Source organism: Microtus oregoni, unplaced genomic scaffold (genome assembly GCF_018167655.1).
Source record: "Microtus oregoni isolate MIOR12 unplaced genomic scaffold, Mior012 000012F_ref0000307, whole genome shotgun sequence".
NCBI classification, from domain to species: domain Eukaryota; kingdom Metazoa; phylum Chordata; class Mammalia; order Rodentia; family Cricetidae; genus Microtus; species Microtus oregoni.
This window is the reverse complement of record NW_024543071.1, coordinates 52,299,109-52,310,611: the sequence shown is the minus strand read 5'-3', so window position 1 is coordinate 52,310,611 and position 11,503 is coordinate 52,299,109. Positions and strand designations below refer to the sequence as shown.

Here is an 11,503-nt window from a genome sequence, read left to right as displayed (position 1 = left end):
ATTAATTACATACAGGGAAAAATCGTCTCGGGACATTCAATTCAGTTCAAGAACGTATTAAGGTGTAGAACTCATCAAAGACAGAATTGTCTAGAACCCCATAAGAGTATGCTTTAGGAGAAATCCCAAATCTGTAGCATCCCCTCAAACAGTTCGGGACAAGGTCAGAGTATTAGTTCAAGCCTCAAGGGACAGGGCATGATGTGTGTGTTGTGTCCCTCACTCTTTCAGATTCCACCCCAACCTAGGGATGCTCAGGGGCTTTGGGCATTCTCAAAACAAGCCTGGCTCAGATTCAAATCGTCTTTATTTCTACAGCAACATCTGAAAATAGAGAGCGACTGCCGCGCCCAACGAATAGGGTAGCCCCTCCTACTGCGGGGGTGTGTGGAGGGTACAGGAGAAGCTGAGGCAAGAAAGGCGTGGCAGGATGGCTCAGCGGGCCGTGCCCAGGGCGGGGTCAGGCCATGCCTGGGCGGAGCTGGGTGGGAAGGACGGTGCATAAGTCCGGGAGTCAACACAGGGCCCGGTGGTGTGGGAGTCCGGGCATCTGCAAGGTTGGGTAGAGCACATCCCTCCAAGACCAGGATGGCGAGGAGGTTGGGGAACCCTTTCGGAGGCTCTGCTCCTAGAACTTGGAGCTTGGGAGATACCACCACTCGGAACGGGGGTGATTTAAGGCCTGGGCGGTACCACTGGAGAATGGAGAGGCAGGTGGCGGCCCGGGAATACCGTGGACTAAAGGGGGACGACTGAGGATGACACGGCCAATAACTTATTTCTCTATATACAGAAGCAACGGCCGGAAGTTGGGCGGGGCAAAGATGCTGAGGGACAGCAAGTACTTAGTGTTCTTGGCTTTGGGGGTTGGGTAGGCAGGCCACCACTCCCACAGGCCCTGAATGTAGGGAAGAGAGGCCCCCTGCTGGAAGGAATACATAAGGAACAGAGTTGGAGCCGGCCGACCCGGCCTCCAAGGGCCCTGGCTGAGGGCTGAGATGACAAGGGAAGAGGTTACCCTGAGTTTGAACAGAAAAGACAGGGGTCCTTGGGAGGGCAGGCAGGACAAGCAGCAGGCCCATGCGCAGGGCTAGGGTAAGGGATCGTGTCCGATGAAGGCTCTGGCGACTGGCTTCCCCTTCAACTTTAGCCCACGAGGGAGCTTCTTCGGGAGAGGTCCATGGAGCTGGAGCTCAAGGTGCGACTGTCGGAAAGACCTGTGCCTCCAGGCTGTGGGCAGAGGAGAGACAGCATGTGGCTTAGACTTAGGCTGCTGGGACTGAGGGGAAGGGGTAAAGGGAGGGGGCCACAGCAGAGTATAGGATGATGAAAAGGGCCTGACCCAATCCAAGTCTCTAGTCCAAATCCAGTGAGTCAAAGACTGGCCAGAGTTAAAGTTTAGCTCACACCTCAGGCCTGAGAGATTCAAACGGATACTGGCTGACTATATATCTGCCCCAGGGCAAGAGCTGTATGCCCTTCCTGCCTGCCCCTAGTTGTTTGTACCTCTCTCCTCCCTGCCCAAAGCAGGCCTGGAACCAGACAGAGCTGGTACTGGATGAAGACTCACCAGAGAAAGTTGGGTGGGGACATACACAGACCAAGGGCCCGGAACTGTGGGTTGGAGGTCTGGGTCTAAGCTGCTTAAGGCCATATGCCCTCCATTCTTACCTGAACTGGCTCTTCCACACTCTTGTTAAGGAAGTTGAGAGAGCTAGCCCTCTTCATCCTGAGGGAAGAGAACCAGGATTTATTCATGGTGAAGCAATAAAGGGACATCAGGCTGGGTCTCTGGAGGGAGGGCAGAATAAAGCAAACTTGGTGGTAGTGTTTCCTGGGAGAGATGGGAAGTCACTTTGGAGCCAACAGGATATGATCAGAGACAAAAACTCACCTAGAATTAGGGGGCTCCTGCGGGCCACCCCCCTGCAGCTTCCTGACCAACATCTCACTGCTACGTCTCAGGGCATCCCTGAGCTTCCCAAAGGAGCCACTGCGCCGCAGAGAGCCACTGCCATCCTGTGGGGGAAGAACTGTCTCTAGGCCCTACTTTCTTTGTAGCCTTACACCCTATCTCAGCCCCCCACACTCACCCCACTCCACTCAGCTGCAGGCCCTGACTCCTCCAGGTCAGACTCAGACCGGGGCCCAGCACCCCCAGACACCTCTCGGCTGCCACGGCGGTCTCCTCGTCCACCACTACCATCTTTTAGGAGTTCTACCACCTTGGTCTGGCTGGCAGGATCCAGGCCCTGAAAGGGGGCAGGAAGCATCAGGCCCTGGCTGAAGCACACGTGGGGCCTCAAAGGTCCCTATTCACCCTCTCCCACCATGGAGGCCCACCTGCTTGCGGCTACGGCTGGCACAATCTTCCAGTGTATGTGCAGCTTCCAGCTTACCCTGGCGCCGGTACAAAGCACCCAAGCTTCGCAGAGTGGTGTTGACTGTGGGACTGTAGACAGATAGCAGGGAGTCCCACACGGGGTTCTGGGGACCAACAGGCCATCCAGAATCTGCCCTTTCCTATTCATCTGACCCTGTGGTAGACCCATTGCCCTGTCCCATCCTGAGAGAACCACTCTCAGGCTAGAAACCTGGCCTGGCCCTCTAGTTCTCTTAGGACATTGCCAACACGACCAGAAACTAGGAGACCCAGGAGTGAGCAAACCAGTCCCAGGGGAGCTGTCCCAGTACACAGTCTTTTTGGGTTCAGGCTTTGAGAGATGAGCTAGCAGAAGAGAGGTATCTCAGAGGTGAAAGGATAGCGTGAGGCCTGGGTCTCACTGACCAAGGACGCTGTTTCCTTGGTCCTCACTTTACCCCTGACCCAGCCCTCACCTGTCAACCTTACAGGCTTTGTACCAGCTGCCATATTCCCCATAGGGGGCGCTGTCCCGGCGCTTATCCTGAGAGAGACCAGTCAGTTAGGGATGGGAATAAGTTCTCAGCTCCACACCTCCCAGCCTCATACCCGCCCCACACGTGCAAGCTCTGCCCACAGAACTACTTACCTTGCTCTCCTCCCTTTCCTCTGCATGCATCCAGATGGGCTTGTTCTCTCCTAGGAGGAAACAAGGAACTATCACCTGCCTGTCATATAGGTCTTTACAGGTGGGCTGGACAGGGACTAAATAATGTCTGGGGAAAGGGACAGAGGTGTGTAGGAAGCTACCAGGACCAGCACTGGGCTTTGCTGAATAGATGAACAAGAAGCAAACCCAAAACATCACTAACCCTCTGCTGCACCCAGATGAACAGGCCATAGGTCTGTGTCAAATGGCTATAAGTGAGGTGGTGTTAGGAGTGATATGGCAAGCCCTTACAAGCCTCAGACCAGAGACTTGTCGAAAACTGGCCTGAGACTGTTCTAAGCCTGGCCTGAAAGAGGGGCCAGGCTGGAGGATGGGGAATAGGAAATGGCTCATCATAGGGGCCAGAGGCTTTTCTGAGAAGGGAAGACACTTGGACCAGCTCTCAAAGTAAACGGCAATTGTCATGCAGAGAAAAAAGACTGGGCATAGTGGCACATGCCTTTAATCCCAACACTTGGGAGGCAGAGGCAGGTCTGGTCTACATAGTGAGTCCAGGACAGCCAGAGCTACATAGTTAGGCCTTGTCTCACAAAAACAAAACAAAAAAACAAACAAACAAACAAAAAAAAAAAACAAAGGGGGGGATGACTCAGCATGGGGTTTTCCAATTTGAATTAGGTGAGTGGGTTCCTGCAGATACCATCCACAGATGAGGCTGGGTTTCCTGCCAAACTCTAGACAGGATGGTCTGCAAAGCCAAGTACTATACTGGATGCTCCTGGCTGAGTAGGTCTCTGCTGAATGAACTGGAGGCATGTGGCAGTCATGGACTCACCATTGACAGAGCCAAACTCCTTCTCATGAGCACGGGTAAGGATCTCCTTGTACAGGGTCTCTGCATCCTGGTACTTGCCCTGTTTCAGGTAGCAGGAAGCCTGGAGAGGAAAGACAGTGGGTAAGCGGCATACAGGGACCTTAGTTTTCCTTCTCCTTCCTCCTGGACATCAGCCCTCTCTCCCTGCCTCCTTCCTTTCCAGCCTCCACCCAGCCTCAGAGAACCAGATTGTTCTTGGTCTTTGCCACATTGGGGTCATCTGGTCCAAGGCGTGTAGCATAGATCTCCAGGGCCCGCCGGTAGTAGTATTCCACCTCCTCAGCTTTACCCTGGTTCTGGCACAGCAAGGCCAGGTTGCTGAGCTGCTTGGCCACATCTGGGTGAAACTTGCCCAGGACCTGAGAAGAGTCAGTGGCTGTGGTCAGAGTTGCTCAGACTCTACTCTGTCTGGCCAGCACTCCTAAGCCCCATCTGCTCCCACCTTCTCCCGGATCTCCAGTGCTCGCTTGCACAGTGGCTCAGCCTCTTTGTACTTGCCCCGCTTGCCATACAGAACAGCCAGATTGTTCAGGGTTGCAGCCACCTGGGTGTAGGAGAATGGAGGTGCCTTCATTCAGAGCCCCAACAGGCAAGAACGCTGGGATTTGTGAGGGGTGGAGGGGGCCACACTCAATCCAATTCTTACTCACAGCTGGGTGGTCCTTGCCCAGTGTCTTCTCCCGGATAGCCAGGGCATCATTGAGGAGGTGTGCAGCATCCTTGTACTTGTTCTGGTCCCTGGGAGCAGGCAGGACATTCAGGGATGTCCTCTAGGCTGAAGCCTGCCCCCAGGGGCCCCCAGTTCCCGTAGGCACTCCTCCTGAGGTCATGACAGGAGTGCAACTCAGAGCATGGGAGGCCTGGACAGCCCTGCCCTTGAGAGCGTGGAAATTAGGCAGTTTATCACACATCACTAAGGACTCACCTCATACCCAGACCCCTGAGCAACACTCAACTTTAAGTGACCCCAGTGCCTTGGCTCGTTGTCACTTTTGCCACAGAAACCCTGTCACCCATTTTGAGTTCTGGGCCAATTTATGTTTCCACACCACTTTTCTTTCCTCATCCTTTCTCTTTCTAGGGTCTTGTGTATCCTAGGCTCACCTTGAACTAGCTGTGTAACCAATTTCTGATTGCCTTGCTTCTACCTCCTAAGTGCTGGAATTACAGTGTGTAGTACCATACCCGGCTTCCAATTGATGTTTCAAAGCCCATACTCAAGCCCGGGTGCCTAGGGAAGCTATGCTGACTCCCTGTGACCCTGGTGTTTTCAGGTGACATGTTGCTGTTGTTCACAGCCAATCTTTTCTTAAAGCTCTGACAGGCTTATTTCCAGCTGGAGGCCAGCTCTACATATGCAGGCCCTTCCTCAGCTGCTCAATTGTCCCTTGAGATATCCATCTGGAAGGGTACAGGTGTGCCCACACAGCCAGAGGGCCCTTACCGATAAACCAGTGCCAGGATGTTCAGCATAGTGGCCACATCAGGGTGGTCATGGCCTGACGTTTTCTCCAAATCCTCCAGTGCCTGCTTGCAGAGGGGCACGGCCACCTCATAGCGGCCTTGTGAAGCATACTGGATTACCAGATTGTGGAGGGTACGGAGCCGTGCTGGTATTTCATAGCCCCCATGCTGTGCAGCTACATCCCCTCCTCCAGGGCTGGGAGCTACAAGACCAAAGACAGGAAGTTAGATGTACCTTCTCCTTTCTGAGCTAGGCTGGCATATGTCAGCCTAGCTTTCTGCCCATGTGTTCCTGGGCAAGCCACCAGCCTGCCTCAGCTTCTGCACTTACAGAGTAGGTCTAATTATTGTACAAGGAGTGAGTCCCAGCCCTTCATCTCATCTGCATTATGAGTGAGGCAATCATGACCAGCTCAGCAAGGCCCTGGATGAGTTTTCTCTGACTGTCTAGGGAGGCCCAGAAAGAAACTAACAGAAGAGCCAAATTCAGATCCCCAGACCTGCTAAGCATGCCCCATGCTCACCACAGAACTCAGGGATATAAGATGCAACAGGGAAGACTTGCCTTCTAAGTCATAACATGCTGGGATAATGTGATCGGAAATGAACAAAAAGAACACAGAAGCCACTAATCCTCCATCTCCTGTGACCTTTAGGACTTTACACGACTGTTGGTTCCCTCAACCCAGAGCTAAGTGGCCTTCTCTACCTGGGCTCTGCTCATCCTCATTGGGAAACAGGTCATCTAGGGAGTCTTTGGGGACATCACCCTTCTCCTCCTGGAAAGGAAGACAGGAATGAGTGTCAGAGAAGATGGCACAGGTATCAGTGGGCATGTGGTACTGGATGTTGGCCAACTGAGGCTCACATTTGGGGAAGCATCCTCATCCAGCTTGCGGATCTGGCTCATGAATAACAGGTGCTGCTTCTCTTCCTCCAGCTGAGCCACCGCCTGTTCACTGCGCTGCAGCTTCTGCTGTGTACCTGCCAGCTCCTCACGCAACCACTGGTTCTCCTGTACCAGGCGCCGCACCTGAGCCCGCAGCTTCTGCTTCTCTGACTCCACAGCCCCCAGATGGCTTGACAGTGCCAGGATCACCTGTGCAGTCAGGCAGAAGAAGGTCAGAGTCCTAGCCATCCCTTAGCCTGTAATTACAGCCTCAGCCACCTGGGGAGCCAGTGAAAGGCCTGGCCATGACAGAGAGTAGCTTTTGCTATTAGGCTGGAGTTCTCCCCTACCCCAGGGTCAGACTTCAGTAGAGGGCTCAAACCAAGAGGAGGTCTGGTAATTTTGACTGCCAGGATCCCTGTGGGATCTCTGAGCTCTCAGACTTCCTTTAGTTCTTCAGTTTACACTCCACCCACTACAGCTATGGCCAATGTATCACTGCTTCCTGCCCAGCGCTGTGCTTACTCAAAGAATCCTGATAGGTGACCGAAAGGCCACAGAAAGACCTCATACTGACTTCTCTGTGCGTCCACAGCACTCTGGCTGCTGAAGGGAAGAGAAGCAGCATGTCCCCAAACAGTCTGAAGAACCAACCCAGGGACAGGTAAGAGGATCTACTGGCCCTTAGCTTCACTCAGCTCTTTCAACATCTGAAGCCCATGTTAATGTTCCAGGTTCTGTCTGTGCTTCAAGGGCCAGAATCATTGTCTCTTCTCAGGCATGCTTTCCCTCCACTCCATCTCCACTGCGGGAACCCTTTATGCCGTTCTGCTCCCAGTCTGTGAAAGAGCTGCACACTAGTGAGAGAGGAGCCCCTTCTGCCTCTCTGTACCTGACAGCTAAATGCCCAAGGGGGCAACACTGCCTTTCCAGAAGCCTGGGAAGTCTAGGGCCCTGCATTTTTTAATTTGTTTACAAACATTTTAAAATTTAATTTACTTTTGTTTTTCTTTCAAGACAGGTTTTTCTCTGTGTAGCCCTGGCTGTCCTGGAACTCTTTAAGTAGACCAGGCTGGCCTCAAACTCAGATATCTGCCTGCTTCTACCTCCTGAATGGTGGAATTAAAGGCATGCATCACCATACCCAGCTGTTTGAAAACAGTTTAAGGGACAGGTGTTTTTATAACCACTAGTTAAAAAATAAAAGTCCCTATGGCACACGCTTTTAATCCCAGCACTCAGGAGGCAGAGGCAGGTGGATCCTTGTGCATTCAACACCAGACTGGTCTACAGTGAGTTCCCGGACAGCCAGAGCTATGTAGAGAGACCCTATCTCAAAAAAACGAAACAAACAAAATGGTCCCTAAGCAATCTGGAAGTATACACAACAGATGGCATGATCACTATTTTAAAGAGAAGGAAACCAAGACAATACAAGCAGCCCAAGATTCTGAAGCCAGGCAGTGGCTTGGCCAAGAACCAAAGAGACTAAAACCCTTTCCCACAGAACCTAACCCCTCCCTGCCCAACAGTCCTCTTTATGGGGGCCTCAGCAGAACTCCTAAGTAATCCAGGTTCTTTCATCACTGAACCTGCCGAAATCACAAACTTCCAGGACCTGTTCTGTGCCTTTTCTTTCTTCCTCCCCTGGTCCTGCTAAGCCTCCTTCCAGAAGATCTAGAACTGGTGTCTTCATGGTTGCCCATCTCATCGGAAGCCCAGCAGTGGCTTCCTCATCACTGTTCCAAGTCCATTCTTGACCTGCTAGTGTTAATTCTCCATAGCTCACAGAGAGTTTCAATACCTAAGTTGGACTATGTTCTCTGCTTGTTAGCGCCCTCCCAAGGCTTCCTGATGCCCTGGACATATGTTGGCTTCTGTTCCCCACAGGCCTCTCCTGTCCCCCTCCACAAGCTCTAGTCACACAGTTCTCCCCTAGCCTAGCTGCCTCTTCTGGACACTGGCCCATCTCCTCCTTCAGCTCTTGAGTTAATGTCATCTCAGAGAAGTCTTGCCTGACCAATAGACAAGACTTTTACTATAAACTCTCACAAGATCTTACTGTCTTTGAATCACTGATCACAATTTGTTCCGAGCAATTAATCAAATGTGTATATGTGTTTCTCCTATTGCATAGGGGTAAAAATCTTAATTTGGAGGGGGAAGTAAGGTGGGACAGGGTCTCACCATGTGACCCAAAGTGGCCTGGAACTTGAACTCCTCCCACCTCTGCCTCTTAGGTTCTGGGATTACAGACAGCATGCCCAGTGAGGACAAGGATGTTGTCTGCCTTGTTGAATCCCGCATCCTTGACATTGGCGAGCTGCCTGGCACACACTAAGCAAGTGGTAAAACTACAGAGCTTAATGAATTAATGCAAGATTGATTTTGTTTTTTGTTTTTTTGTTTTTTGTTTTTTTGTTTTTTGTTTTTTTGGTTTTTTCGAGACAGGGTTTCTCTGTGGCTTTGGAGCCTGTCCTGGAACTAGCTCTGTAGACCAGGCTGGTCTCGAACTCACAGAGATCCACCTGCCTCTGCCTCCCGAGTGCTGGGATTAAAGGCGTGCGCCACCACCGCCCGGCCTTAATGCAAGATTGAATTGTGAAAGGAGGCTATTGAAGCATTTCTGTTTTCCTCTGCCACCCAGTCTGTTAGGTAGAACGGGGCCTGAATGGCACAGCTTATGTGGAGGTAGGGGTATCCACCCAGGCAGGGCTGGCATCTCCAAAGTGTACTGATTTAACATTACTTACTGTCCTAGCATGGCACTTCCAGAAACAAGTGTTTCCTCACTGAGAGTGTTCCTACATTTCCAGGACCTTTCTAGTAATCTTCCACTTTAGCCCCAACACTGACCTACCTGAGCCTCCCCAAGTCCCAGCTCGATGGCCTCCAGGGAGCGGCGCAGGAGGAGGCAGCGCTCCTGCGAGCCTGGCTCGGCCTCGCTTGCCTCATGAGAAGCCAGGGGAGCCAACAGGGCACGATGCTCTCCGCGCAGGGTCTCTAAACCCTGGATAACAGCCTTGGTACCCATCACGATCTCGTCCTGGCTCAGCTTCTCCTCCCGCGGAAGCACCATCGTAGCCATGGTCGTGTCTTCTGCGGAGGCAAGAGGCGGACAGGCGGGCGCCCGGCCAAGGGTCACACCACCGTGCACCCAAGGTTAGGTAAACACCGGGAAGTCCCCGTACGCCTAGGTCCCCAAGGGTGCCCAGATCCCCCAGTCCGCAGCCCGCACTGTGCCAGCCTCGGCCTACAGGGGGCGCGCCAAGCTCGTCTCGCCTAGGGAGACGCAATGCGGTGAGGCAAGTGAGGCTGGACCCTGATTCCTCCCTAGACCACCGGCTCAGACAGGCTTTCGTGGCCCAGCCACGGGGCTTTCCCGGAACTGTCCATGTCCAGACACAGAGCACTAGGGTACTGTAGGGGGATCGTAGGCGTTCCTATGCCGGAGACCACAGCCCCTCCGGGCGGTCGGGATTCAGGCGACAGACCCCTCCCCCGGGGCAAGCGGAACGGTAGAGCCCCTCCCCCAGGGCAGGCTGAGCCCAGACTCCCCCTTCCACCGCCCCCGAGGCAGCGGTCTAGAGTAACGGGACAGGTTTCTGCAGGCCGCGCCCACAGCGACCACTCCCACAGGCTGGCCAAACGCCTGCAGACCCTCCCTAGAAAAGGCCCCGCTCCCAACCCCAGCCCAGGACCGCGCCCCCTCCCCGCAGGCCGGTCGGGTCCTCCCACAGGCCGCGCCCACGACGACTCCTCCTCTAGGCCGACCTGCAGCCGCTCCTCACTGTAGGGTCTGACTCGGTCTCCCGGCCAAACCGGCCCGCGCCAACCTGCACCTTCTGCTTGGGTCAGTCTCCGGCTGCGGCTTCTGCCCCGCTTCACCCGGATCCGCGACCGTGAGCTTGTCTAGCTGCCTCCATCCCGCCGGCCTTCCCAGCAGTCCCCGCGCCGCCTTAAAGGTGAAGCCGCTACCTCGGCGGCGTCGGAGGGGGCGAAACGCGCTTCGGCAGGCCAGTTCTCTGTCTTAAAGGGGCCCAGCGGGCCTGCCGGCTCCGGGGTGGGGCCAACCCTGAAGGGACACCGAAGGGGCGTGGCTGGACTTGCCCCCTGGGACCAGAGCTTCCTGGTCTGTGCAACACCCTGGGGCTCAGTGGCTGACCAGTGCTGACTGAGGAGCTAGAAGATCCGACCTCCTCTGAGCCTGGAGCAAGACAGTCCACATTTATTGATTGAGCAAAGTCAAGTGTTTTGGTTGCTATCTTTTGTTTGTTTGTTTTTGTTTTTCGAGACAGGGATTCTCTGTGTAGCTTTGGAGTCTGTCCTGGAACTCGTTCTGTAGACCCGGCTGGCCTCGAACTCACAGAGATCTTCCTGCCTCTGCCTCCCGAGTGCCGGGATCAAAGGCGTCCACCACCAACTCTCGGCCTTGGTTGATGTTTTAAGCGCATTAGCTTAAGGCTCACAAAGGCTTATTGAGCTGGGTACTGCCGTTACCCACATCTGACTCCCCTCCCTAGGCTTGTTTGTTCCTAGAGACATCCGCCTTCCTGGCTTCGGAGTTGTTGTGAGGGAACAGAAGGAGGCTTCTTGGTAAAAGGGAGGAAGGGATGGAAAGGAGCAGGCTGAGAATGGTGGAGAAGACCCTTGTCCCTGAGGGGACCATCAGAGCTGACCAGATAGAAGTCAGAGGAGTTGTTATCTTTGGTCTGGGGTGGTGTCATTGGGGGCCTCAGATTAGGTGGCACCAACTTGGAAGGAAAGACCTCTGTGCTGGCTAGTTTTATGTCAACCTAACCCAAGCTAGAGTCATCGGAGAGGAGAGAACCTCAACTGAGAAAATGTCTCCCTAAGCGCAGGCTGCAGGCACTCCTGTTGTGGGAGGGTCCGGTCCATTGTAGGGGGAACCAGAAAGCGGGCTGAGCAAGCCTGGAGGACAAGCTAGTAAGCAGCACCCCTCCATGGCCTCTGCATCAGCTCCTGCCTCCAGGTTCTGCCCTGTTTGAGTTCCTGTCCTGACTTCTTTCACTGATGAGCAGTTAGCCAAACAATCCCCCCAAGTTCCTTTTGGTCATGGTGTTTCATCACAGCAACAGAGACCTAGGACACCTTGGTCCTTAGCCTACCAGATTTACAGCACTCTCTGACCTCCACAGCACACCCGCAGCATCAACCTTACTAACATTCCATTGGTTTGCCTTCTCGAATGCAGGTCATCACCTGCCGGTCAGGACCTAAAGT

At 53.8% G+C, this 11,503-nt stretch overlaps 1 protein-coding gene and 1 long non-coding RNA gene across 4 annotated transcripts; one reads left to right on the top strand and one right to left on the bottom strand.

Moving 5' to 3' along the window:
* Positions 1 to 289: 289 nt before the first annotated feature.
* On the bottom strand, positions 290 to 10,238 carry Klc2 (kinesin light chain 2). Of its 3 annotated transcripts, none has more exons than XM_041661215.1 (16): positions 10,034 to 10,238; positions 9,120 to 9,358; positions 6,239 to 6,469; positions 6,080 to 6,149; positions 5,351 to 5,573; positions 4,557 to 4,644; positions 4,349 to 4,450; positions 4,092 to 4,265; positions 3,868 to 3,967; positions 3,012 to 3,061; positions 2,839 to 2,906; positions 2,344 to 2,452; positions 2,094 to 2,252; positions 1,895 to 2,019; positions 1,672 to 1,729; positions 290 to 1,230 (listed from the first exon to the last, which is right to left on the bottom strand). In XM_041661215.1, exons 2-16 carry the CDS (start codon positions 9,345 to 9,347, stop codon positions 1,147 to 1,149), a joined length of 1,869 nt encoding a protein of 622 aa, XP_041517149.1. In that variant the 5' UTR covers positions 9,348 to 9,358; positions 10,034 to 10,238; the 3' UTR covers positions 290 to 1,146. The 3 variants fall into 3 exon arrangements, with proteins under 3 accessions (XP_041517149.1, XP_041517150.1, XP_041517151.1); XM_041661216.1 differs by having other exon boundaries at positions 9,120 to 9,355; XM_041661217.1 differs by having other exon boundaries at positions 10,102 to 10,216.
* Positions 6,326 to 8,534, top strand: LOC121454027. The gene is made up of 3 exons (XR_005975153.1): positions 6,326 to 6,491; positions 6,855 to 6,923; positions 8,500 to 8,534. It is a non-coding gene; the product is annotated as an uncharacterized LOC121454027 (long non-coding RNA).
* Positions 10,239 to 11,503: the final 1,265 nt, after the last annotated feature.